The sequence below is a fragment of the Suncus etruscus genome, chromosome 11 (genome assembly GCF_024139225.1).
Source record: "Suncus etruscus isolate mSunEtr1 chromosome 11, mSunEtr1.pri.cur, whole genome shotgun sequence".
NCBI classification, from domain to species: Eukaryota; Metazoa; Chordata; class Mammalia; order Eulipotyphla; family Soricidae; genus Suncus; species Suncus etruscus.
In genome coordinates, this window is record NC_064858.1 from 78907367 (window position 1) to 78933294 (window position 25928).

General features: G+C 41.3%; 2 protein-coding genes and 1 pseudogene across 4 annotated transcripts; 1 reads left to right on the forward strand and 2 right to left on the reverse strand.

Moving 5' to 3' along the window:
* Positions 1-226: 226 nt before the first annotated feature.
* On the reverse strand, positions 227-5566 carry LOC126022504 (keratin, type II cytoskeletal 6A). 2 transcript variants are annotated; one of them, XM_049783421.1, is made up of 9 exons: positions 5042-5566; positions 3409-3623; positions 3015-3075; positions 2761-2856; positions 2465-2629; positions 1950-2075; positions 815-1035; positions 564-598; positions 227-456 (listed from the first exon to the last, which is right to left on the reverse strand). In XM_049783421.1, exons 1-9 carry the CDS (start codon positions 5564-5566, stop codon positions 227-229), a joined length of 1674 nt encoding a protein of 557 aa, XP_049639378.1. The 2 variants fall into 2 exon arrangements, with proteins under 2 accessions (XP_049639378.1, XP_049639379.1); XM_049783422.1 differs by having other exon boundaries at positions 815-1031; positions 1946-2075.
* A 5959-nt stretch (positions 5567-11525) lies between these two features.
* On the forward strand, positions 11526-11645 carry LOC126023316 (uncharacterized; annotated as a pseudogene).
* Positions 11646-20637: 8992 nt separating this feature from the next.
* LOC126022501 (keratin, type II cytoskeletal 6A-like) lies at positions 20638-25485 on the reverse strand. 2 transcript variants are annotated; one of them, XM_049783418.1, is made up of 10 exons: positions 25170-25485; positions 24940-25121; positions 23739-23953; positions 23312-23372; positions 23058-23153; positions 22757-22921; positions 22199-22328; positions 21224-21440; positions 20975-21009; positions 20638-20867 (listed from the first exon to the last, which is right to left on the reverse strand). In XM_049783418.1, exons 1-10 carry the CDS (start codon positions 25483-25485, stop codon positions 20638-20640), a joined length of 1647 nt encoding a protein of 548 aa, XP_049639375.1. The 2 variants fall into 2 exon arrangements, with proteins under 2 accessions (XP_049639375.1, XP_049639374.1); XM_049783417.1 differs by having other exon boundaries at positions 21224-21444; positions 22203-22328; positions 24940-25485.
* Between the last annotated feature and the right edge of the window lie 443 nt (positions 25486-25928).

A 25928-nucleotide genomic window follows, 5' to 3' on the forward strand; every position in this document is an offset into this window, starting at 1 on the left:
GGTTGTGGTTATTTTATGATGTGAAAAAAGAGTCTGACATCTAACAGTAAGTGATAGACACTCAGCTGAAGCAGGAACAGAGAGATGAGAATTGCAGGCTCTCAACCACTTCAGTTCTCTCTCAGAGAGCAAGAGGCGTTGGAACCAGGAGAAGAGGAGCAGTCTGAGAACAATGGTGCACATTAGGGGAGCCAGACTTGGTGGGACCAAGAGTCCAGCGAGGATTTCAGTGCTTGTAGCTCTTCCTACTGGAGGATGAGGTAGTAGTGTACTTGATGCTGGAAGTGCTGCCTCCAGAGGAGCCAAAGCCACCACCGAGGCCTCTGCCGCTGTTGGAACTGAAGCCACCTCCAAGGCTGCTACCATAGGAGTAGCCACTGCCTCCTCCAAGGCTCAAGCCACCGCTGATGCCACTGCCACTGCCATAACCACCAGAGACGGTGGACTGCACCACGGCTGCAGAAGGGTGGGGACAAAGATATCAAACATGTAAACCCATTCTGCAGCCTGATTCAGTCCCAAGGGCTAAAGGGCAAGGAGGTAGAAACAGCAAAGGTACTTACAGATGTTGACTTGTCCAACGCCTTCTCCATTCAGCCTATGAGGGACGGGAACAGAAAGGTGAGACCTCATAAACTACCAGGGATCACATGGGAGGAAGCATGATTGTGAGAACACCCAGAAATATGTCTTTAAGGTGTTCCTAAGAGGAGCTATTATGGCCACGATAACAGGGCCTTCAACAGTGCTGCTCATGAGCTAGATCTCACAAAGCTGTCCCCAGAAAATTGGGGAGTTGGAGGAAAATACCCACCTGCACTCCTCGCCCTCCAGCAGCTTCCTGTAAGTGGCAATTTCCACATCCAGGGCCAGTTTGACATTCATCAGTTCCTGGTACTCCTTCAGCAGCCTGGCCATGTCCTGCTTGGCCTTCTGCAGGGCATCCTCCAGATCAGCTAACTTATTCTTGGCATCCTTGAGGGCCATCTCTCCACGCTGCTCTGCTTCAGCAATGGCAGACTGCAGATTGGCTACCTAGAGGAGAAGATGGGCAGGATGAACTTGCAATGTGGCTTTCAGGGGGCCCTGACTATGGGTTTCTTGCTGAGGGAAGGAGAAATCTAGAATTCATGAGTAGGATTTCTGATTCTTTCTTCACTCATGTCCTTTTTTCAATTTTCTCTTGTGGTGAGTGCGTAAGAGCAGTGCCTTTTGTAATCAAACACTCATGAACATGTGGATGAGGATTGATGGAAGATCTGACAAATTATATGAGTAGGGACAATGGCAGAAATGGATTGGACTTGTTATAAATATATACAATTTTTTATAATGTGATATAGATACCACAATAAAATTAATAGTTGAGTCAACTGCCTTGCCCACGCTAACCTAGGACGGACTGCGGTTCAATCCCCCTGTGTCCCATATGGTCCCCCAAGCCAGGAGTGATTTCTGAACTCGTAGCCAGGAGTAAACCGCTGAGCATCACCGTGGGTGGCCCAAAAATCAAGAATAAAATTAATAATTAAAAACATCATCTGAGAAGAGATTCACATTAAACCAATGAAATTTATCTACTTTCAAACTTATTTGTAGGTAAAATTGTCATCTTGTCTCTCTTCTAGACCCTTTCACTTTAAATAGTAAGAAATCTTCACTCAATTCATGCTTTCAAAGCTGTGCCTTTCTTTCCCAATATTTTGGTATTTACCATTCATTTTGCTGAATATATAATCTCATGTTCATGACTGTAGATGGTACTATTTAACTTTAACCATGGGATTGACCATCACTACTTTGTATGTTAAGTTTAAGATCATAGGTAAAAATCATTGCATGCTCTTCTTTCTAAAACTTCATAAGAACCCATAAATATTGGAAATGACAGAGTACAATCTGGAGTTCTAGCAATGAGACAACGTTTGTGTTCTCCATTGCCCACAAACCTGTTTCTTGACATGGTCGATCTCAGATCTGAGCCTCTGAATCATGCGGTTGATCTCAGCAATCTCCTGCTTGGTGTTGCGAAGGTCATCACCATGTCTGCCAGCTGACATCTGCAGCTCTTCATACTGTCAGACAGAGAGAAATAGAGAGAGAGAAGGGTATGCATGAGTGTTCAAAGCTAATGATGGTCCTCTTAAACATCAAACTAAGATTTTAATGTCATAGCCCTTCCTCTCTGGAGCCCAGAGACTGGCTTTGGGACTACAGTATTTTAGACTGAATCTGGGATCCAGCTCAGGGCATACAAAGGCAAAGATCAGTATTCATATTGTGTTAGTTTTTCTTCTGTTTGGGGGTGACAGAGTCTTGGGCACGTATTCTAGTAATGTGTGTTTCTCTAGAGTAGCAAATCTCATGAAAGGATTCTTGCTTTCTGGAAGTGGAGTTTACAAGTGAAAACTGTCACCTTGTTGGTCTCCAGAGATTCCTCAGCAACTTCCAGCTGCCCACTCACCTTAGTCTGGTACCAGGACTCAGCCTCAGCCCGGCTCCTCTGGGCAATTTCCTCATATTGAGCCTTGACCTCAGCAATGATGCTGTCCAGGTCCAGGCAGCGGTTGTTGTCCATGGACAGGACCACAGATGTATCTGAGATGTGAGTCTGCATCTGGGATAGCTCCTACAGAACAAAACAATTTTTGTTCTTTCACTTTTCTCAGACAGAACAGAGAGACCCAAAGGCCCAACCAAATTAATGTCTTCACCCTTTGAAACACCCACAGAAAAAACATTCAGCATAAGGACACTTACAGCCTCATAGAAGGCTCTGAGGAAGTTGATCTCATCAACGAGAGAGTCAGTCTTGGCTTGAAGCTCCACCTTGTTCATGTAGGCAGCATCCACATCCTGGGGAAGAAGCCAGAGACTTGAAGTCAGCTTGTAGTCCTTCTAGCCTACCCACTTGGGGTTCTCCCAATATATCCATTGAATTGTAGTCAGGGACCCTTATCCTTTTGGGCAAGGCAAACTAGACCCTTTAATTCTTATCATCTTGACAAGCTTACCTTCTTGAGGGTGACAAATTCATTCTCTGCTGTGGTGCGCTTGTTGATTTCATCCTCATACCTAGAATTGGAAAGAGATTAGCTTGTACATAGACAAGGGTGAGTACAGGAAAGGCAGCCGTCCAATGACCATCCACATATTGACCTCCCACTTTGAGCTTTTATGCCAATAAGCCTCAATCATGTCTTTGGTGACCTGAAATGATTTCTATTTTTATGCTTCCCACCTTCTTTTAGGTCCCCATTGTTCTTTATGTTGGTTAGGGGTTTGATTGTGCTTCTATTCCCATGCTCATATTTTTCTAGAGAATTGAAGTCACATCTCAACCTGGTTATCCCAATGCCTGGTTGTGTGAGCTGCTGGAAATGGAGCCCTTTCTCTCATTGAACTCACTTGTTCTTGAAGTCCTCCACCAGGTCCTGCATGCCCCTGAGCTCAGAGTCCAGGCGGCCTCTTTCCCCAAGAATGCTGTCCAGCTGTCTCCTGAGGTTGTTGATGTACTGCTCAAACATGGGCTCCAGGTTCTGCTTCACAGTCTTGGTGCCCTGCTCCTGGAGCAGAGCCCACTTGGTGTCCAGGACTTTGTTCTGCTGTTCTAGGAAGCGCACCTGTAAGAATCCAAGTGAGTTTTAGTCAGAGAAATTGAAAGAGTAACATGCTCCCTACTATAATAGTATCTTCTTTTCCCTTTTGCTGATATCTGCTTCCAGAAACTTTATCTTAATCAATTTGCCTCTTTTGTGAATCTCTCCTTTGTACCAATAAGTGTGCCACCCTAAATCATGGAGCCTATTAATTTTCAAGGCATTTTTCATCTTTTTGGTTTTTTTTTCCTTTATCAGATTGTATTAGAATATGAGTGGAGGGGCCAGAATGATAGCACAGCAGTAAGGTGTTTGTCTTGCATGAGGCCAACACATGACAGATCCTGGTTTGAATCCTGGAACCCCATATGGTCCCCTGAGCCTGCCAAGAGTGACTTCTGAGCACAGAGCCAGGAGTAAACCCTGAGTGCCGCTGGGTGTGACCCAAAAACAAAACAAAACAACAACAAAAGAAATATGTATGGGGACAGAGAGAGAAGAAATTTATGTTCAAATAAGAACAGGGACTTATTTAGAATGGAATATGCTGCAAGTCAAGAGGCACCGAGAAAAGCAAGAGAGATACATATTCAAGGGAAACATATTCTTGATGAGCAGGCCTTTTCTCCTCCTCTGACAAGCTCTACAAAGTACCAAATTAGATAGTTTTTTCTTAATGTATTACCTAATTCTATTTTGGCTCTATTTTTTTTTTTTTTGGTTTTTTGGGCCACACCCATTTGACGCTCAGGGGTTACTCCTGGCTATGCGCTCAGAAATCGCCCCTGGCTTGGGGGGACCATATGGGACGCCGGGGATCGAACCGTGGTCGCGATCTTCCCTTGGCTAGCGCTTGCAAGGCAGACACCTTACCTCTAGCGCCACCTTCCCGGCCCCTATTTTGGCTCTATTATAGTTAGATGATATGTGCATATATTTAGAACTTCAGGATTGAACTGCAGTAAACTGATTCTTCTTTGTTCCCTTTAGTGCCTGTTCTCTAAATGACACTCATTAAAAGACCATGCTCTATCAAACTCATGTCTGTTGTAGTATCAAGTTTCTAGTCCTATCAAAATAGCCTTTGCTTTTTTTCTTTATTCTTATCTCCAGAACCCATGACAGTTTTTTCTTGCATTTTCTTGTAATGCCCTGTCCTTTGTAAACCCACTCTGATGGGCTTATTTCCTTTTCCTTCTTAGGGCATTGAGAAGCTAAGCCTCTTCCCTGGCAGGAAGGGTGGAGCATGAGGTAACTGGGAAGCCTAGTGCCACACATCCCTTCTGCCAATGTGTCCTCATGGACTTCACTTCCCTAGTATAGTTGGATCCACCATACTGTCTGTCCTCTGAGAGTCTCTGGCAGGGTCCTGGCAGGGTCCTGGTGGTATGATGGTAGTTGGGCCCTAAAAGAGCCCCTGGAGTGCAGGTGCTGCCACTCACCTTGTCAATGAAGGAAGCAAACTTGTTGTTGAGGGTCTTGATCTGCTCGCGCTCCTCGGTGCGCACACGCTGGATGGTGGGGTCGATTTGCAGGTTCAGAGGGGTGAGCAGGTTCTGGTTGACGGTGACCTCTTGGATGCCTCCCGGGGGGCACACGGGGAAGGCAGAGCCCCCGAAGCCACCTCCGAAGCCAGCTCCACCACCGAGCCCATAGCCACTACCAGCTGCAACACTGTAACTGAGTCCACTCCCGATGCCCCCTCCGAAGCCTCCACATCTGCTGCCATATCCTCCACCGATGGCACAGCTGCCCCCTCCGATGGAAATCCTCTTGGAGCCCCCCAAGCTATAGAGGCTGCGGCTGCCAAAGCCAGCTCCTCCACATGCTCCAGAGAGCCCCCCACTGCCCCTGGAGCGGGACACAGACACGCTGCTGAAGCCTGAGCGGCTGCCCCCGGGCCCCCGGGCTGAGCTGGTGCTGAAGCCACGGTGGCTGCTGGTCTTGATGGTTGATCTGCTAGACATGCTGTCTGACGTGTGGAAGGCTGAAGAATCAAAAGAGGCTCAAGGGGAGTGAGAGGAGCAGATCGGTGAAGGGACTGTGGAGGGCACCTTATATAGGGAAAGCTGGGCTTGGCTAATATGGGAGGTGAGCTTACAGATTGGGAAGGGCCGGGCTTTCAAACAGTGAGATCACATCTGGATTAGTTGAAAGTTATGAAATCGGAATATTGCGTTTAGGTTGTCTTTAGTCAGGGAAAATTTCTCCTGCCTTCCAGCTCTGATTCGGTCTCAGCACAATAAGGCTATTCTCAATTCACTGAGCTTCAGGTTAGTCATTGTCTCTGACAAAGATCCTATGTTTTGCACCATCAGAAGCTATTAACTGCAGTTAGCACCCAAGATTCACCAGGTCGTGATATTGGACATCAAAGACAATGGTTAAATTGCTTTAAAGAAAGATTATCCTTTTTTTTCCAACGAGGAATATAATTGTTTCTTATTTTCCCTTTGATAAGTATACACTGCTAGAGAATCAAAATAATTTCAGGTTTATTTCCTATCTAGCTCCTGATTTTATAAAATATCATCTTATGATCAGCCTTTTTCTCTCATATTTCTAACTTATAACCTCCCAACCTGAAATTTTTTTGAAGAAAAAAATATATAAAAAAAGAAAGAAATTCTTTGAAGAACTATTCTGTAGATCCTGCAATTTCTTTTATATATGATTTATTCTCTATCTTAATGTAAGACATTTACAAATGTAATAAAATGATACTTCTATATCTTAGAATTGATATATATATACTTACATCCACAGTATTTAATATATCTTTAAATTGTCTTGTGTGTTTTACTTCTTATCTAATATTTTGGTTATCAAATAATGAGCCAAATAAGAATTATGCATATTATGTTGAAATGATCTTACAAGTGTTTGAATGATATATAAGACTTATATGTGTTAAATCTTTTATATCTTCAAATCACTTTACCTTGCAAATCTTTTTGTTAAAAACATTTATATTTGTGTTGATTCCACTTTGTTTCTCCTCTCTCTAATCTCTTGATAGTCTTAATGCTAAGGTGTTCCATAATTGCTCTTTCCTCATAGTCAACAGTTTGGGGGCTGTAAAGATAGTACAGTGAGCAAGATACCAGCCTTGCCTTGCAACTTTGTGGGTTTGATTTCTGACACCCACACTCCACTCAGTAGTGAACTCTGAGTACTGAGCCGGAGTAAGACCTGAACAACCTCTGGTATGGCCACCTAGGTACCCTTTCCCTCAAAAGAAACCACTTTATTTGTGTGTGAAGTTTATTTGCCACTGAATGGGCATGGTTCCCTTTTTATATCCTGTAAGGGGCTGTTAAAACAATAAGCTTAATGAAATATATCCCTCATTTAGATGTCATAGACTGTCTATGTAGTCTTTAAATATTGCAATTTGCATTTACAGATTTTAATTTTAAGTAAGTAATCCATTTTGAAGAAACAAAATACAAACACAAGTTTACTAACCAGACATCCAACTACTACATATGCGTTGTAAGAGTATGTTTATCCTTGTACATTCAACATTACACTTCAGAGCCAGAGCGATAGCACAGTAAGGTGTTTGCCTTGCATGTGACCAACACAGGATGAACCCTGGTTCAGGATGAACCATCCCATATGGTCCCCTGAGCCTGCCAGCAGCAACATCTGAACTCAGAGGCAGGAGCAACCCCTGAGTGTCTCTAGGTGTGATTCTCCCCCAAAAAAGAACGTTGCATTTCTTTACTTTTTATGAAGTATGCATGTGTGTGTATACACGTGTGTAAGGGGGAATGGAGAGAGAGATAATTAAAGGAGAATTAGAGTGAGTTAGAAGTGGGAGGTGCATATGTGAAGACAAGCATGTATTATTAAGAGCTCTCTGACATATAAATTGCAAATGTACAAGGCATGTCTTTGCATTTATCTTACATATAAAATCTATATACATAAATATGACATATTAGTTTACCTACCATGCTTGTATGTATAAACAAAGATTATTTATGTTTATGACAATAGATTTTCAAAAATATGCTTCTATGGATTCTACTTTGTCTCCCTTATTTTTTTCTTGATAGTTTTAATGTTTGTGTTAGGTGTTCCATAAACGTTTGCTTTCCCCATAATCACCTGTGTGTATTCATCAACATCTTTTCCTCTTTGTGTTGCTTTCAATTTATCCTTTATTTCAAATGGCTTTATTTTATCTCTTCTTTTCTAAACTCTCCAAGTCAATGTTTTATTGTTTCACTGTGTTGTCTTTTGCTCTTTTATTTTATTATGGTATTTATTTCATTGAAATTTGGGTACTACTTGATAGTGGCTTTTTAAAACAAAGATAGCTACAGAACAGCTCACAATTCAGTATCTCTGCTTTCTTTGTTCCAACAATAAAATGTTGCTATGGGCCTTTACTCTGACTCCTTATCAAATACTCCTTTACAGACTCTTGAAACTTCGTGACAGAAGAGGTTCTGCCTACAGCTTACACATCCAGTTCTGCTTGCTATAAGTAAGGGATTCTTCAATTTGCACCTGAGGAAGTTTCATTTACGTTGACTAGGTCTGAATTCCATGACTCAACAATGCCTGGCATGTACTAAAATGTCAGTGTTGGCTTTGTTTGGTGCTCTTGGTAGTTACTATGTTTGGCTCATGGGGTCATTTCTGAAATCTACAGTGTGGGTGTTTCTCTATTTTCTGTACTCTTCTCTTTGTAGCTCTCTGTGAAAATAGTTTTCTATTTTTTCTTCAATTTGGGGATTTTAAAAACTCTTCTCTTTCGGTAATTAAGGGTAGAGGTTAGCATGTGTTTTATTTTCTCCTTGTTGTCTTGGGAGAAATGCTTCATTTTCCTCCATAAGATTAAAATCAGAAGTCTACTGCTCATTTATGTTTATATTTAAAATCATATTACATTAACATTATTAAGCTTAAATATTTTTAAAAATGGGGCTTAAATTAGTACCATAAATTAGAATACTATTACATTAAAATTTTATTAAGTTAAAAGTATTAAAAGTATTTCTCTTATACTCTATAGAAACAATTGTATTGAGTGCTTGGTGGTTCTCAGGTCTCTCCCCTGGAGACAAATTATGAGTCCTCTGAATGTTTTTGGTGGGATGTGACATTTACATTACTAGAAATTTAATCTCCCAAATATATGTTTTGCTATACTTCTATGTTGGTTCTGTTTTATCGAAACCAAAGTTGTCTCTTAAAAAATTTCAAGCACTTAGTTTAAGAGAGTAGAATATAAGCCACTGGCTACAAAATACTTAGACTTAGCAATAATCAATTTCTCTTTAGTATATCATCTAATTCCTTTTTTTATATTTAAATCTTTGACTTCCTTTTAAATGGCTTAAGGAAATGCAGACATCTAGTGATTTCACTTGTAAGTATTTGCATGCATGTCTAGTAATGGATTTTAATCTCCTTGCACAACTGTATAATAGGTGTCATAATCAACACTCATTTCTTTTTTTTTTAATTTTGGGCCACACCCGGTGATGATCAGTACTTACTCCTGACTTTGTTCTAAGAAATCACTCATGGTAAGATCATTTGTGGTGCTGGGGATCAAATGTGGTGGGCTGTATTCAAAGCAATCACCTTACTTACTGTACTACCTTTTTGGCCCTTACTGGTCATTTATTTGAGGGGACACACCTAGCTGAGTTCAGGGCTTAATCCTGGCTTTGTGTTTAGTGCTATCACTCTGGCCTCTGAATGGTCATTTCTTTTTGGTGTTTGTTTTTTTGGGTCACACCCAGCAGCGCTCAGGGGTTACTCCTGGCTCTACGCTCAGAAATTGCTCCTAGCAGGCTCGGGGGACCATATGGGAGGGCGGGATTGGAACCACCGTCCTTCTGCATGAAAGGCAAATATGCATTATCTCCATGCTATCTCTCCGGCCTTGAATGGTCATTTCTTAATGAAATATAATACCTGCTGTGTATTTAAATTCCTTTAATAATTTCAAAGTAGTCTTCATGGCAAATTTTCTTGAGAACCATCTTCATTAGGTACAAATACCTTGTTTGATTGCTATGGCTTGTAAGGTTCTTTATTATGTAACAAACTTCTGTTTTAGTTCTTCTATGTTATTGTGCAGCTACTGTCCTTTGTCTATAGAGTGCCCATATTTTGGAGTTGGCTCCTTCTTTCTATTGGTGTCACATGTTTTTTATCCCTTGTTTTTCCAACTATCCTTTTATTCCTAGTTTTTCACAGATTATGTGTATATCATACATAAATTATTTAATTGTATCAGAGTTGACACAGTTCAGGCAAGAATATGTTCCAGCTGTTGCTAGTATTTAATTGTGCTTATTCAGAATACTATTATCCAATTTTAGTGATGTTTAAGTTTATTTGCAGATTCAGGTTGTTTTAACTTTATCTCTCCATTACAAATTACACAGTAATATTTCATCTAATATTTAATATTCATTGATAAATACCTAATTCCATTATTTTATGAGAGGAAAATGGCATCTTATTAATTCTTTCATCTTGCCTTCTGAATTTATTAGCTGGAGAATTATCTACAAAGTAGGACTTTTCATCACTTACTTTTTAGGTAACTTAAAACTTAATCCCTCAGGAAAATAGGAATATATGTTTAATTATTTTCTCTTTTCTTAACTAATATTTCAGTAATGGACAGGAATAATCACCAGATCTGAAGGTGAGCAATAGTTTGTGTTTGCTAGTTTATTTCAGTATAATTTTAATTTCACAGTTAAAAATATTTATGTGATATATTTCTATTCAGTGTAGGCATTGATGCTTTTGTTGCTTCATTTGTCCCATTTAGGCTAATGACTGCTCTTCAGATTTCCTTGAATGTCCTTTTGACAGGGCCTCATTTGACTTTGTAATATACTGGGTTTGTGGAATAAGATATCTCAGATTTACCTTGTACTTACAACAGACATGGAATCACCCCTTTTGCTAACTCATTCTGGTTCCCTTTCTTGATTCAATTGCATTCATAAATCAGAATGCTTTCCCTGCTTCCACTTTGCATGGTAGGATTGCTTGTTGTTAGTGAATTGCTTTTACTCCGAAATTTTATGAACAAAACTAGAAAAAATGCAAAACTGTGATTTATAAAATCAGAATGTTGGGACCAGGACATGGTTCAAAGGAAAAGAGCACACTTGTGGCATGTGCCAGGGTCTGAACTTCATCACCAGCACTACATGTCTGGTCCTCAGCAATGCAAGGTGTGGTCCTAATGAAAAAATAGAAATTGAGCTAAAACCATGCCTTGTAAATGCAGTCATCATGTCTGCATTTGGCCAGTTCTATATACGCACTATTTTCTAAAGAGGTATAAACCAAGCCATGAAATGTCATGGATACACTAGTCATATAGCTGAAAACAGCAATCTCAGGAGGAGATAGTGAAACAAGTTCTGTCCTGCTGAAACAATGCCAGCTGCACCCACAACCACTACTTCCACAATGGCCCAGCTTTACCACCCAGCCACGCAGCTCTGAAGAGATGCCAAACCAAACTAAAACTCCAGGTATGCCAGTATTTGGGCTGCCTTCTCCAGGACTTTTTTGGAGTGGGCGTGGGCACCCTCCCCATGCCTTCTCGTATTTCCAGAGATTCTGGCAGCCAAAACTACACACACACCCCAAAAAGAAGCAATTTTAGCCACAGAGCTTGGAATTTCTTATTTGTACAGGTTTTTAAAGTATTTATTATTTTTTGAAGTTAACATGTGCATAAAAGAAAATGGAAAATAACAAGAAGCAAGGAACATAGCTACAATTACAGTCACTTCTGATATGTCCTTCTAAGCCCTATCTACATTACTAAGCATTCATTGTGTTATTAAAATCATAGGTTATGTATCATGCTTCTTTATATACCATGAATATTTACCATTTCAAAGTCCCAAAGCCATATGAATATTTGGCTACAGCCAATACCACCCTAAACGCGCCCAATCTTGTCTGATCTAGGAAGCTAAGCAGGGTCGGGCCTGGTTAGTACCTGGATGGGAGACTGCCTGGGAATACCTGGTGCTGTAGGCTTAAAAAAAAAATACACACCGCTAACTCAGTCTGGAAGGAAAAATACAACCCAGCCTTTCTTGGCAACGAAAATTTCTTAAAAGACAAAAACAGTAACAAGGTCTCTAGATAAATATTGGCATAGTTACGTTAAAATACTGCCTTCCCTTAATGTTCAAGTAAAAACGAACAAAGCAACTGGGTAAAGTATAAGTGTCTAGAAGAATTCATTATCCAATCAATCTAATAAAATGTTACCAAGGAAGCCAAGTGCTAAACCAAGTACCAACACCACAGTTCTGCGTGCAGACACACACACATACACACACACACACACACACACACACACACACACACACACACAAAATGGGCAACATCAAATGCTATCAGGAATAGCCCCTTCCTCTTCTCATCCTTCTACCCCTCTGCTGCCATCTGCAGGAACAAGGCCTGATGTTTTATTATTCAGAGATGGCTTAAAAAGTTTATGCCCAAGGTGCTCCCTTTCAATCAGTTATAACAAAGAGATAAATATAAATTGGGTTAATTCACTAGTTCTACTTTTTATCACACATTTTGTCACCTCAGAACATCTAAAAGCTTTGATGTTGCAAAGTAATCAATGAACCTGTCCTCAATAAAATCAGGTCCTATACAAAAGCACACATTTGGACCTACAGTTAGAATCTAGAACTGTCTCCTAGTTGAACTAGCAGAGCTCTTTCCTCACCCTTCCTTTTCCTCCACCATTTCAGTGGCCAAGTACAGGACCACATCTTGTTCTAAAAGGTGGATTACCAGACTCTCCCAGAAGACAGTTCTTCCTAAAAACTAAAGGGAATTAGATAGGAATAAAGTTTACTAATATTACCTCTTAAAATATATGGTATTAGCAATTACCCTCTAATATATAGTTGTGTTAACTAAAATGCATTTATAAAACAAAAACTAATCTGAACCTGCCTAAAGCTTTATGGATATAGAACCCTTCTCTGCACTTCCTTCCCTGCAAGCCCTTCCTCAACAATCAGGATTCCTCCAAGAAATTCTTTAATGGTTCCATCTCCAGATACAAATCTACGTATGGGGTTATTTTTTGTTTGTTTGTTTTTTAATTTTTTAATTTTTGGGTCACTCCTAGCTCTGCTCTCAGGAACCACTCCTAGCAGGCTCAGGGAATCATTTGGGATGCCAGGTATTGAACCCAGGGCAGGTGCATGGAAGGCAAATGCCCTCCCCGCTGTACTATCTATCACTGTGGACCCCCCTTTTCTACTTTTAAAAGTTATATATTTTCAAACATTTTTAAGACTAGATGTTTTCAACAAGAATTAGTCCACTGTAATCAGAATACCTTCTACATAAGGACTATCTAACCTAAAATAGTTTTTTTTTAATTAAAGAAGAAGTTGGGGGATGGGGAATGAATCCACACCCAGCATTACTCAGGGCCTGATCACTCATGGCAGACTTGGGGGACCATAGGGAGTGCCATGGATTAAAGTGGGGTTGGTTGCATGTAAGGCAAGCACTCTATCTTTTGTGCTATCATACTAGCCCCACTAGCCTAGAATCTTGCCTCTTCTTAACCCCATCAACTCAGTGGACAGGTTGCAAAACAAATCTAATGCCAAGTGGATATCGACAACTTTACTTTCTCAAATTGTTTTCATATTTATTTACTTTGATTTTTAACAAAGTATACAGTGTACTTGTTTAACTTTTTTACACTAGCAACCTCTTTAACATCCAGAAAGTCTAGATGTTGTAATTTAGGTCATCCATCCTTTATATCACATTATCTATACACAGCTAAATAAAGCGAAATGCAGACATAAGGGACAATAGCTAATCTTGCTTAACTAAAAGTATACTACTCTAAAGCCCTTTGGGCTTTTTCTCCCCTCTCTGAACAAGCACAAATGTGAACTGTTCAGAAGCATTTTTAATATTATGGTCACTCCATTTCCAAGACTATCTAATGTATTTTAGCAAAGAAAACGTATCTACAAAATGTGTTAATTTTCTTTCTTTTTTGGTTTTTGGGCCACATCCAGTGACGCACAGGGGTTACTCCTGGCAATGTGCTCAAAAATCACTTCTGGTTTGGGGGACCATATGGGATGCCAGGGGATTGAACCATGGTCCATCCTAGGTCAGCCACATGCATGTGTTAATTTTACTACCTCCACTTTGAACATACTTTGTGCACTTCTAAACATCTAGAAAGACTAGATGTTTCAAATAAAGACTTATTTTGTTCACTATATACATAGTAGTGTTGAATAAAATACATATATGTAATAATGGTCATATCCCAAAGTTTTTTCTTTGTGATCTAGAACCCTTCATTTTCTCCAACTCTTCCTCTCCATCACCAATCCCTGGTAATGGTAAGTGCAATTTCATTTCTAAAAGTCCTCTGAAGACAGCTCTGGATAAATTTTAACACAAAGTGTACAAAATGTGTTAGTTTACTAACTCTACTTTTTGTCATACATTGGAAACCTCTTTAATATCGAAGACTAAGTATTAAAAAAATCAAGACCATTTGCCCAGTTTATATACAACATATACAGAAAAGTTATAGATGAAATGCAAATAAAGTTTAGGGCAGCAAGTAAGCTGAAAATTTTTACTACAACCCAGAAAACAACTTCCCCAATTTCTTCACCACTACCTCAGTCCAATGAATAAGGAGTTTACTGTTTGAAGTGGTAGTTTACCAATTCCATTTCTAAAGATATTTCCCACCAACTTCAAGTTATAGACAAGCATTATACTTGCTTTAACTATACTAAGCACTTATATAAATACCTAGAAAAACTAGATATATTATATAAAAACTTATCCACGGTGTCTACACTATTAAATTCAAACTGCTCATATAACAATGCTAATATTTTGAGGTATCTTCTAAATATTACCATTTTGGCCTGAAATTTTCCCTTATTAAATCTTCCCTTCACCACTGATCCAATCCAGTGAACAAGTATAGGAATGTATGGCATTTAGAGGTGAACTAATTCATATCCAAAATTCATTTACAGAAAGCCTTCTTGTAACAGTCAACAGTCCCAAAGGTGCTCATTTATTTTTGCCATACATGAGCAACTTCTTTAAAATTCAGAGCTGAGGTTCCCAAATTTATTTCATAGTTTTCAAATTATAAAAAAAATTCCCAAACTTTTCAGTGGGATAAAAAACAAAAACAAAAAAACATTCAGTACCCTGCTGGTAATCTACCTTCTTTAAACAAGCAACCCCACACCCTCCACAATTGCACTTAAGGCTACAACTGCCTTCCTAATTCTTCCAAGCACCCCCCCCCCCAGGAGGCAGTAATTACCCACTTTAAGAATCACTTTGATTCTCATAATGAAAAATAAAAAATTATTTAAAAAAAGAAAAAAGAATCACTTTGAGGGGCCAGAGCAATAGCAACAGTGGTATGGCATTTTCCTTGCACATGGCCAACTTGGACAGACCCGGGTTTGATTCTCAGCAGTCCATATGGTCCCCTGAGCCTGCTAGGAATGATTTCTGAGCACAGAGCCAGGAGTAACACACCTCTGGGTGTGGTCCAAAAACCAAAAAAAAGAATCACTTTGAGCTATCAAACTAGATATTTACAAAAGTTGTGTCTGTTATATGTACTATAGACAGCAAAACAAAATGTGTGTATATACAAAAATGATTGTTCAAATAATGTCTTTTTATGAATGAACACACTTGCATATTTCCTTTTGTAATCCTTTCCCTTCCACCTCGTTCAACAGCTTAGCATGTTAGCACACTGTGCACAGAAGTAATTTAATAGTCCCACTCCCAAGACATTATTTCTCACCAATTTTAATAAAAATGATATTTACAAAGTGATATTTTACTACCTCTACATTTAATATACGTTGGGCACTTCTAAACATCTAGGTAGACTAGATTGTCTCAAAAAAGGACTTAAATTGGGGCCGGAGAGATGGCATGGAGGTAGGGCATTTGCCTTGCATGCAGATGGATAGTGGTTCGAATCCCGGCATCCCATATGGTCCCCTGAGCCTGCCAGGAGCGATTTCTGAGCATAGAGCCAGGCGTAACCCCTGAGCACTGCCAGGTGTGACCCAAAACCCAAAAAAATAAGGACTTAAATTATATACACGCAGTCTTGAATTAATTGCACACATGTAACAGAATCTGTGTCTTGGAAATAATGAATATTCATTATTATCACCCTTCCCCCATTTCTCTCTCCTCCAACCCAACCAGTCATAATGCTCACATTTCAGAAGACAATCTTTTCAAGAAATTTTAGCATAAAATGTACACATTCTTTTTTGCTGTTGTTGTTGTTGTTATTGTTAAACATTGGCAACCTCTTAACATCTGCATAGATATGGTAAACTTAGGACTTAGGATCCACCATATACAGTAATGTGAAACAAAAGAAGGACTAGAAGAAACAATTACCCTGCCTCACAATAATCACTCTGGCAAAAGCTTTGCAGCACTTCTCTCCCGCTCCTGCCTGACCCAGTACATAATGTGCATGGCTCAGAGCTGCTTTGATATCTCCCATTCCCCATAAATATTTTAAAAATTTACAAAGCATTCTATCTACTTCTCCATTAAACACCAGGCACTTTAGAACATCTAGAAATATTGGCTATTTCAAAAAAAAAATAGCATTATCAATTGTGAACAAAACAGTGAGAAATAAAATGCAGGCATAAAACAATGGTTGTAATATAAAAATATCTTCTAAATTTGACCAGTCCAGGACCCTTGTTCTCTTCGAGGTTTTCTGCTCTGGTGTCCTCGAGCCAGCAAATCAACGTGGCCTGGAGTTGCTCCTGAGTCTCGCTTCCAGTAGTGGTAACAATCCCCTTTCAAAGTTATTTCCAGAAGACATTTTTGTGTCTCTAAGCAAACGAGAATTTACAACAAGTGTCATTTTCTGTCTACTTTATCAATACATCGGCAATCCTTGATACCTAGATCTAGAGGTAGCACACGTTTACTTTGAAAAGGTTGGGGGTTAAGTTGAGAGCAGCTTTATCACAGTATGCCCACAGGCCTTCGCTTTGTGGCCAAGAAATCTTTCCAAACTATGGTGGCCACTCAGGTGGCCATTTTTTCTCTCCAGCCATCATTTATTTGCAGAACGAAGATCAACCGCCCAATGGCCAGGTAACCGTTCCATCTGTGTCAATTAGGATCCGCTCACCTTGTGGGCCCTTCAGACCTTGGTTGGTTGGTCTCATCCAGTTGAGACAGAGCAATCAGCCAAGGTCCCGGTTCTGTGTGGCTTTATGGGTCAAAAAGGAGAAGGGGAAGGCTTCCAGGCTGTCAGGTTTTCGAGGGCCCTGGTGGGCCTTGATGGGCCTTGATGGGTCTCAACTACATTTTGGCAAACACCGTTGTGCCACTTGCCACACCAGCCGCGGAGACAAAAGACCACGATCCGCTCTTCTTCTTTTTTGTTTTTGTTTGTTTGTTTGTTTGTTTTTTTGGGTCACACCCGGCGGTGCTCAAGGGTTACTCCTGGCTGTCTGCTCAGAAATAGCTCCTGGCAGGCACGGGGGACCATATGGGACACCGGGATTCGAACCAACCACCTTTGGTCCTGGATCGGCTGCTTGCAAGGCAAACACCTCTGTGCTATCTCTCCGGGCCCACGATCTGCTCTTCTAATGACAGAACTCAGAGCCTGGAATTTCTGAACCACTAAGCTGCGTAACTCCAATTCTTTTCTACACTGCCCTCCTAGTAGTAACATACCAAACACACCAATTTAGACATCAGTGTAGATTCAAAGCCACCTGATATTCAGAAAGGAAACAAATGACAAAAAAAAACAACAAAAAACAACAACAACAAAAAAAAAAAAACAACTAGCTACAAATTTCTTAGCAAACCATCTGACAGTAACTTAGTGACCTCATTGTAAGATACATTAATTTTTTGTTTTTGTTTTTGGGTCACACCCGGCCGCACTCAGGGGTTACTCCTGGCTCTATGTTCAGAAATCGCTCCTGGGAGGCTCAGGGGACCATATGGGATGCCGGGATTCGAACCACCGTATGCAAGGCAAATGCCTTGTCTCCATGCTATCTCTCCGGCCCCACATTAATTTTTATAAATGGTTTATTACTGTAGTTTAATTTTTATCTATCTGTAAACAAACAAAATATATTATTTTGTGCCTGCCAAGAAGGCAGGCTTGGGAATGAGTGGGAATCTGGGAATATGGTGTAGGGAATTTTACCTTGGTGGTGGAACTGGTCTTGGAACAAACGTATTATGAGTGATTATGTAATACATGGTTTTTAAATAAAAAATTTATAAAAAATACCCAGACATTTGTACTAATATTTCCAATTCAGCAGAGGTTCTAGGATAATTTTACTCCTTAGCTTTACCCCAGTATCCTTTGTATTTCAATCCAGAACCATCCCAGGACACCACATTCTATTTAGTCATGTCTCTTTAGACTCCTCCAGTAAGATAATTTGTCAGAATAGTCTGGAAAAGCTTGAGCACTTTCAGGAATATTGTCAGGTATATTGTATATGCCACAGATGCATTTTGTCTCCTGCATTTATTATGATCAAACTGGAGTTTGGGAAAGACAAACACAAAGGGAATGTGCAGTCTGCATCCCATCAGAGCTGCTTCTCACATTGACTGGATGCAACTTTTCACTGCTGGTGCTGATCTTCACTCAGTGGAGGTGACATTGGGCATATTTCCATACTATAAGGTCCTCTTTTGACTCTCTTTTGATATTGCACTCTTTGCAAGGCAATCAGTTGTTCACATCTCATATTGTAGAGTTTTTCTGTTTCTTCATGGGGTTTCCCAGGGTAAGTGAGGGGAAATGCTGAGGTAAATTGGAATGATCATCTTCATAAATTAATTCCATCCTTTTTATATCAATGAGTTCACGAATATTTTATATTTTGTTTATATATTTTTGTGCCATAAGTTGTTTCAGTTAGTCCTTGAGAATAATAATTCAAATAAATAGCTTTTCTTACATCATGGTATTGAAAGATACTCTAGAATTACCTTGTATAATTACCACCCATTCCTAATCCTAGTTTAAGAATCTGTTTTTTCTTCCTCATACCATTACTCTGGTTTTCCAGAGTAATAGAACTAAAGTGACACAGATCCACATATACTATGCCTTATAATATATATGACACAAAAATAAAAATCTCTATTACAAAGAATTGTACTATTTGGTTTTGGTGGCTGGCAAGTCTAGATTTGCAAAGCTGAAGACCCAGAAAAAATGTTCTTGTGAAATTCCCCAGAAGTTAGGCCTCAACCTGGTACTTCCTAGTTCTGTGTATTACTTAAATCATCTGGCTTGTCAGTTACTTTACTTTACCTGTTCATCATAGGTGCATGATAGCACATGTAGCAAGAAAGACTACATAGCATGGTTTGTCATCATATATCTGTTTCTGTAAAAATCTCAGTAGAAAATGAGGAGGTGCCAGGTGATAGTTACACTCATTGCTGGTGGCCAAAGGGGATAGTTGGGGTGAACACAGCAGGATGCTAACAGCATCCAGAAGCACCCCCAATAAGTTAGCTATTCCTAGGAGAAATACACTTCCCAGGTGAGAGCTGGGGACAAGAAGATTGGAGAGTACAGAGACCTGAATGGCTATGAAGATAGATGTGACAGGTCCCCCAGCACTAGGTCCCCAGCTTCCCCTCACCAATCACACTGAGAAAGGACTAGGGCTTCTATTTTGAGCAACAAGGAGCTAGCTGCCTTTTCCCAATCTGGGATAACCTTCTGGAAGGAGACTTTACACTCTAGTTTTCCTTTACACTTAATCAGCATTTCTAATTTGTATGTAAATTTAAATTACTTTTTGCTTCTGAATTTTAGGTCCCACTTGGCATTGTTCAGGAACTATTCCCACTTTGGTGCTTGGGATGGCTCTTTGTAGTGCTTGAAGTACATGGGATGCTATGAATCATATTTAAGACTTCTTGAAAAGCTTGTGCTCCAGCCCTATTGAACCATCACCCAGTGACTTGAATCTGATTTTTTATAAGTTTAGAAGCTCTACTTTTCCTATTTTCCCTTGTGGTGAATATCACGAATTTTTATCCACATGTTTTTCCCCTCTTAGATTTTGTATGGTCCTTGCACGATGCAGTTCCAGAGGAACATTACAATACAGAAAAACGCTTATTTTTGTTGCCTTTGATGCATGTTTCTGGCGAGTTTCCTATTCGTTAGCAATTGGGAATCTAAATCATGTGCCAGATTATCTTATAGATGTTCTTTTGCTTAATGGATAGGTAATGAGTTACTATGGACTGTAAAGGAGACCACTGGGCAGCAAGGGAGGTGGTATAAGAGGCATGTCAAAGTTGCTAGAACCTGGGACAGTCATTCAAAAGAAGCAATAGAACAGCTTTTCTTCACTCTCTACTTGTCAAATAAATTAGCTGGAATCTGATCAGGATGAAGACCTGGGTGTCAAGCTGTCAAACCATTGTTTGTGACTCTCTCAGGGAGGAGGGTAAAATGAATAAGATTGGAAGTATTTACATTAATGAACCATACCTTAAATTCATCACATAGGAAAGTGTTAAAACCACTGGTGACAAATGAAGGCAATGCTATACCATGTATAATGTTATGAAACTGCTTTATTTAGGAGAGAGTGAAGACAAGAGAAAAGCACTGAAGCACAAACTCTGTGTGTCATAACAAATCACTAGGCATTAGTGATCACAGTAATTGTTGATATCAGAACTGATAAGACAAAAGCAAGGGATGTTGACTGCTCTGGACCAGGCTCAGGCAGTGACTGTTGAGAGCTCCAGGGCAGGAACAGAGAGATGAGAATTGCAGGCTCTCAACCACTTCAGTTCTCTCTCAGAGAGCAAGAGGCGTTGGAACCAGGAGAAGAGGAGCAGTCTGAGAACAATGGTGCACATTAGGGGAGCCAGACTTGGTGGGACCAAGAGTCCAGCGAGGATTTCAGTGCTTGTAGCTCTTCCTACTGGAGGATGAGGTAGTAGTGTACTTGATGCTGGAAGTGCTGCCTCCAGAGGAGCCAAAGCCACCACCGAGGCCTCTGCCGCTGTTGGAACTGAAGCCACCTCCAAGGCTGCTACCATAGGAGTAGCCACTGCCTCCTCCAAGGCTCAAGCCACCGCCGATGCCACTGCCACTGCCATAACCACCAGAGACGGTGGACTGCACCACAGCTGCAGAGGGGTGGGGACAAAGACATCAAACATGTAAGCCCATTCTGCAGCCTGATTCAGTCCCAAGGGCTAAAGGGCAAGGAGGTAGAAACAGCAAAGGTACTTACAGATGTTGACTTGTCCAACGCCTTCTCCATTCAGCCTATAAAGGAAGGGAACAGGGAGGTGAGACCGCATAGACTACCAGGGATTACATGGGGGGAAGCATGATTGTGAGAGCACCCAGAAATAAGTCTTTAAGGTAGCTATGAGTAGCTATTATGGCCACAATGACAGGGCCTTCAGCAGTGCTGCTCATGATCTAGACCTCACAAAGCTGTCCCCAGAAAATTGGGGAGTTGGAGGAAAATACCCACCTGCACTCCTCGCCCTCCAGCAGCTTCCTGTAGGTGGCAATTTCCACATCCAGGGCCAGTTTGACATTCATCAGTTCCTGGTACTCCTTCAGCAGCCTGGCCATTTCCTGCTTGGCCTTCTGCAGGGCATCCTCCAGATCAGCTAACTTATTCTTGGCATCCTTGAGTGCCATCTCTCCACGCTGCTCTGCTTCGGCAATGGCAGACTGCAGGTTGGCTACCTAGAGGAGAAGATGGGCAGGATGAACTTGCAATGTGGCTTTCAGGGGGCCCTGACTATGGTTTCTTGCTGAGGGAGGGAGAAGCTTTTAAGCCTAGATAGAATTCATGAGAAGGGTTTGTCATTCTTTTTCACCATGTTCATTTTGCGATTTTCTCTTGTGGTGAGTGCTTAAGAGCAGTGCCTTTTGCAATCAAGCACCCATAATGATTGATGAAAAATGAGATGAGCCTAGGGGACAATGGCAGAAATGGCTTAGGCTTGTTATGAATGTATTTAGTTTTTTATAATACATGTGGATACCACAATAAAATTATTAGTTAAAACATCACCTGAGATGAGATTCACATTAAACCGATGAAATTTATCTATTGTCAATCCTATCTGTAGGCAGCATAGATTTTCATCTTTTCTTTTTTCTAGACTGTTTTCACCTTAATATTAAGTGATCTTAACTCAAACCATGCTTTCAAGGCTGTGCTTTTATTTGGTAAATCTTGGTATTTTGTTTTGGTTTCTTGTTTATGCCTCTAAATGATGCTGTTTAACTTTCAGCCATTGAGATTGACCATCAGTCAACCTTAATTAGGTTTGAGATCAATATGCTAACTTGTGGGCAACCAGGAAGGAAGAACATTGCTACCATTCTCCATGAAGTTCTTTGGTTTCTTTTAGTACCCAGAAAATTTGAAAATAAAAGAGAACTACCTAGAGGTCTAGCAATGAGGCAAAGTTTGTGTTTCTCACTGCCCCACAAACCTGTTTCTTGACATGGTCGATCTCAGATCTGAGCCTCTGAATCATGCGGTTGATCTCAGCAATCTCCTGCTTGGTGTTGCGCAGATCATCACCATGTCTGCCAGCTGATATCTGCAGCTCTTCATACTGTTGTCCAGCAAGAGAGAAAGAAGGAGAGAGAAAAAGAAAAAGAGAAGGAGTATGAATGAACATTGCAAGCTAGTGGTGGTCCTCCTAAACATCAATCTAAAAATTCCCACAAAGATTTTTAGAAAAAACTGAGCTTCTAATGCCATAGCCCTTTCTCTCAGGAGACTAAATTCTGTCTTTGGGACTACAATGTCTTGCACTGAATCTGAGGGCACACAAAAGCAGAGCTCAGTATTCATATCATGCTAGTTTTCCTTCTATTTGGGGGTGACAGAGTCTTGGGCATGTATTCTAATAATGTGTTTTCCTCTGGAGTAGCATATCTCATGAAAGGACTCTTGCTTTCTGGAAGTGGAGTTTACTAGTGAAAACTGTCACCTTGTTGGTCTCCAGAGATTCCTCAGCAACTTCAGCTGCCCACTCACCTTAGTCTGGTACCAGGACTCAGCCTCAGCCCGGCTCCTCTGGGCAATTTCCTCATATTGAGCCTTGACCTCAGCAATGATGCTGTCCAGGTCCAGGCAGCGGTTGTTATCCATGGACAGGACCACAGATGTATCTGAGATGTGAGTCTGCATCTGGGACAGCTCCTACAGAGCAAAACAATGGTCATTTTTGTCCTTTCACTTTTCCCAGACAGAACAGAGAGACCCAAAGGCCCAACCAAACCAAGGTCTTCACCCTTTGAAACATCCACAGAAAAATATTCAGCTTAAGGACACTTACAGCCTCATAGAAGGCTCTGAGGAAGTTGATCTCATCCATGAGAGAGTCAGCCTTGGCTTGAAGTTCCACCTTGTTCATGTAGGCAGCATCCACATCCTGGGGAAGAAACCAGAGGCTTGAAGTCAGCTTGTAGTCCTTCTAGCCTACCCACTTGGGGTTCTCCCAATATATCCATTGAATTGTAGTCAGGGACCCTTATCCTTTTGGGCAAGGCAAACTAGACCCTTTAATTCTTATCATCTTGACAAGCTTACCTTCTTGAGGGTGACAAATTCATTCTCTGCTGTGGTGCGCTTGTTGATTTCATCCTCATATCTAGAATTGGAAAGAGATTAGCTTGTATTTAGACAAGGATGAGTACAGGAAAGGCAGCCATCCAATGACCATCCACATATTGACCTTCCACTTTGAGCTTTCATGCCAATAAGCCTCAATCATGTCTTTGGTGAGCTGAAAGGATTTCCATGCTTATGCTTCCCATCATTTTTTAGGTCCCCATTGTTCTTTATGTTGGTTAGGGAGTTGATTGTGCTTTCCATTCCCATGCCCATATTTTTCTTTTTTTTTCTTTTTTTATGCCCATATTTTTCTAAAGGGTTGAAATCACATCTCAACCTGGTTATCCCAATGCCTGGATGCATGAGCTTCTAGAAATGGAGCCCTTTCTCCCACTAAACTCACTTGTTCTTGAAGTCCTCCACCAAGTCCTGCATGCCCCTGAGCTCAGAGTCCAGGCGGCCTCTTTCCCCAAGAATGCTGTCCAGCTGTCTCCTGAGGTTGTTGATGTACTGCTCAAACATGGGCTCCAGGTTCTGCTTCACAGTCTTGGTGCCCTGCTCCTGGAGCAGAGCCCACTTGGTGTCCAGGACTTTGTTCTGCTGTTCTAGGAAGCGCACCTGTAAGAATCCAAGTGAGTGTTAAATTCTACAAAGAAAGAAAATGAGATGGAATACTTATGTCCCCTTTGAAAACCTGATGATGTTTTAGTGCTGGCCAGAAGAACTTTAGAATCCCGTTTTTGTATCTTCTCCAAATACTTTTCTAATCTGTAAGTACTTTGTTTTCTATGAATCTTCCCCTTTGCACTTTGTGGTTTATCACTCTAAAATTACAGATCACATTAGTGTCTCCCTGCATTTAAGATAGTCTTGACAAGGTCAATGGCAGATTTAGAGTCTTTCCTAATGAATTTCCCGATTCCTTTTATCATTTTTATTTGGGGCCACTCTCATTGGTGCTCATGATTAACTCCTGGCTCTGCACTCTGAAATCTCTGCTGGTTGTGCTTGAGGGATCATATGTTCTACAGGGATCAAACCCAGTTCTGCTATATGCAAGAAAAACATTATACCCATGATATTATTTCTACAGTTCCTAAATTGCCCAATTCTAATTTGGCTAGGACCTCATCGGCAGATGAATGTATTTAAAATTTTATGTTCAAACTCCAGTGAAATCAGTGAGGGTTTCTTACCTGACTTCTCCTTTAGTGCCTGATCTTTAAATGATGCTGCTTTAAATGTCACGCATGCTCTTTTGTTATTTGAAGGCTATACCAAAATTTATTTTTTCCTGACTTTTAATCAGTTTCCAAAGTATCCATACAATCTTCTATTGAATTTTGCTTATAATATCTTGGGAGCTAGGGCTAACCCAATCTGACTGGCTTATCATTTATGTCTCTTTTCTTGAAGGAGTGGAGTATGAGGAGACTGAGCAGCTTGCTACCACACATCCCCTCTGCCATTGTGTCCTCATGAACTTCATCCACTTCCCTAGTATAGTTGGATCCACATGCCTTACTGCCTGTCCTCTGAGAGTCCCTGTTGGGATGGTAGTTGGGCCCCCAAAGAGCCCTTGGAGTGCAGGTGCTGCCACTCACCTTGTCAATGAAGGAAGCAAACTTGTTGTTGAGGGTCTTGATCTGCTCGCGCTCCTCAGTGCGCACACGCTGGATGGTAGGGTCGATTTGCAGGTTCAGAGGGGTGAGCAGGTTCTGGTTGACGGTGACCTCTTGGATGCCACCCGGGGGGCACACAGGGAAGCCAGGGCCCCCAAAGCCACCTCCGAGCCCATAGCCACTACCAGCTGCAACACTGTAACTGAGTCCACTCCCGATGCCCCCTCCGAAGCCCCCTCCCATGCCTCCTCCCATACCCCCTCCGATGCCTCCTCCGATGCCTCCTCCGAAGCCTCCACATCTGCTGCCATATCCTCCGCCGATGGATATCCTCTTGGAGCCCCCCAAGCTATAGAGGCTGCGGCTGCCAAAGCCAGCTCCTCCACATGCTCCAGAGAGCCCCCCACTGCCCCTGGAGCGGGACACAGACACGCTGCTGAAGCCCGAACGGCTGCCTCCAAGTCCCCGGGCTGAGCTAGTGCTGAAGCCACGGTGGCTGCTGGTCTTGATGGTAGATCTGCTAGACATGCTGTCTGACGTGTGGAAGGCTGAAGAATCAAAAGAGGTTCAAGGTGAGTGAGAGGAGCAGATCGGTGAAGGGACTGTGGAGGGTACCTTATATAGGGAAAGCTGGGCTTGGCTAATATGGGAGGTGAGCTTGCAGGTTGGGAAGGGCTGGGCTTTGCAAACAGTGAGATCACCCCTGGTCCCTGAAAGGTATGAAATAGGAAGATTGCATTTAGCTTCCTTTAGTCAGGGAGCAATTCTTTTGCCTTCCAGCCTTGACTTGATCCTAACACAATAGGCCTGGAGATGAACTTACTGAAGTCACGGCTTAGTCATGATCTCAAACAAAAGAGACAGAAGCTGATCTGTGATAATTGTCTCTTCCTTCTGCTTACCAGACACTCCTCTGTGTGCCCCCTTCCCACACAGGGTTCTCCCGCACAGCACCACCCTTCCCATCAGGG

Excerpts from the sequence above, each read along its gene's own strand:
- LOC126022504 (XM_049783421.1), bottom strand. The coding sequence starts at position 5,566 with ATGTCTAGCAGATCAACCATCAAGACCAGCAGCCACCGTGGCTTCAGC. Across the intron at positions 3,624-5,041 it reads TTGCTTCCTTCATTGACAAG|GTGCGCTTCCTAGAACAGCA; the intron begins GTGAGTGGCAGC and ends GGATTCTTACAG. Across the intron at positions 1,036-1,949 it reads TCGACCATGTCAAGAAACAG|GTAGCCAATCTGCAGTCTGC; the intron begins GTTTGTGGGCAA and ends CTTCTCCTCTAG.
- LOC126022501 (XM_049783417.1), bottom strand. The coding sequence starts at position 25,485 with ATGTCTAGCAGATCTACCATCAAGACCAGCAGCCACCGTGGCTTCAGC. Across the intron at positions 21,445-22,202 it reads TCGACCATGTCAAGAAACAG|GTAGCCAACCTGCAGTCTGC; the intron begins GTTTGTGGGGCA and ends CTTCTCCTCTAG. Across the intron at positions 21,010-21,223 it reads CTGGAGGGCGAGGAGTGCAG|GCTGAATGGAGAAGGCGTTG; the intron begins GTGGGTATTTTC and ends CTTCCTTTATAG.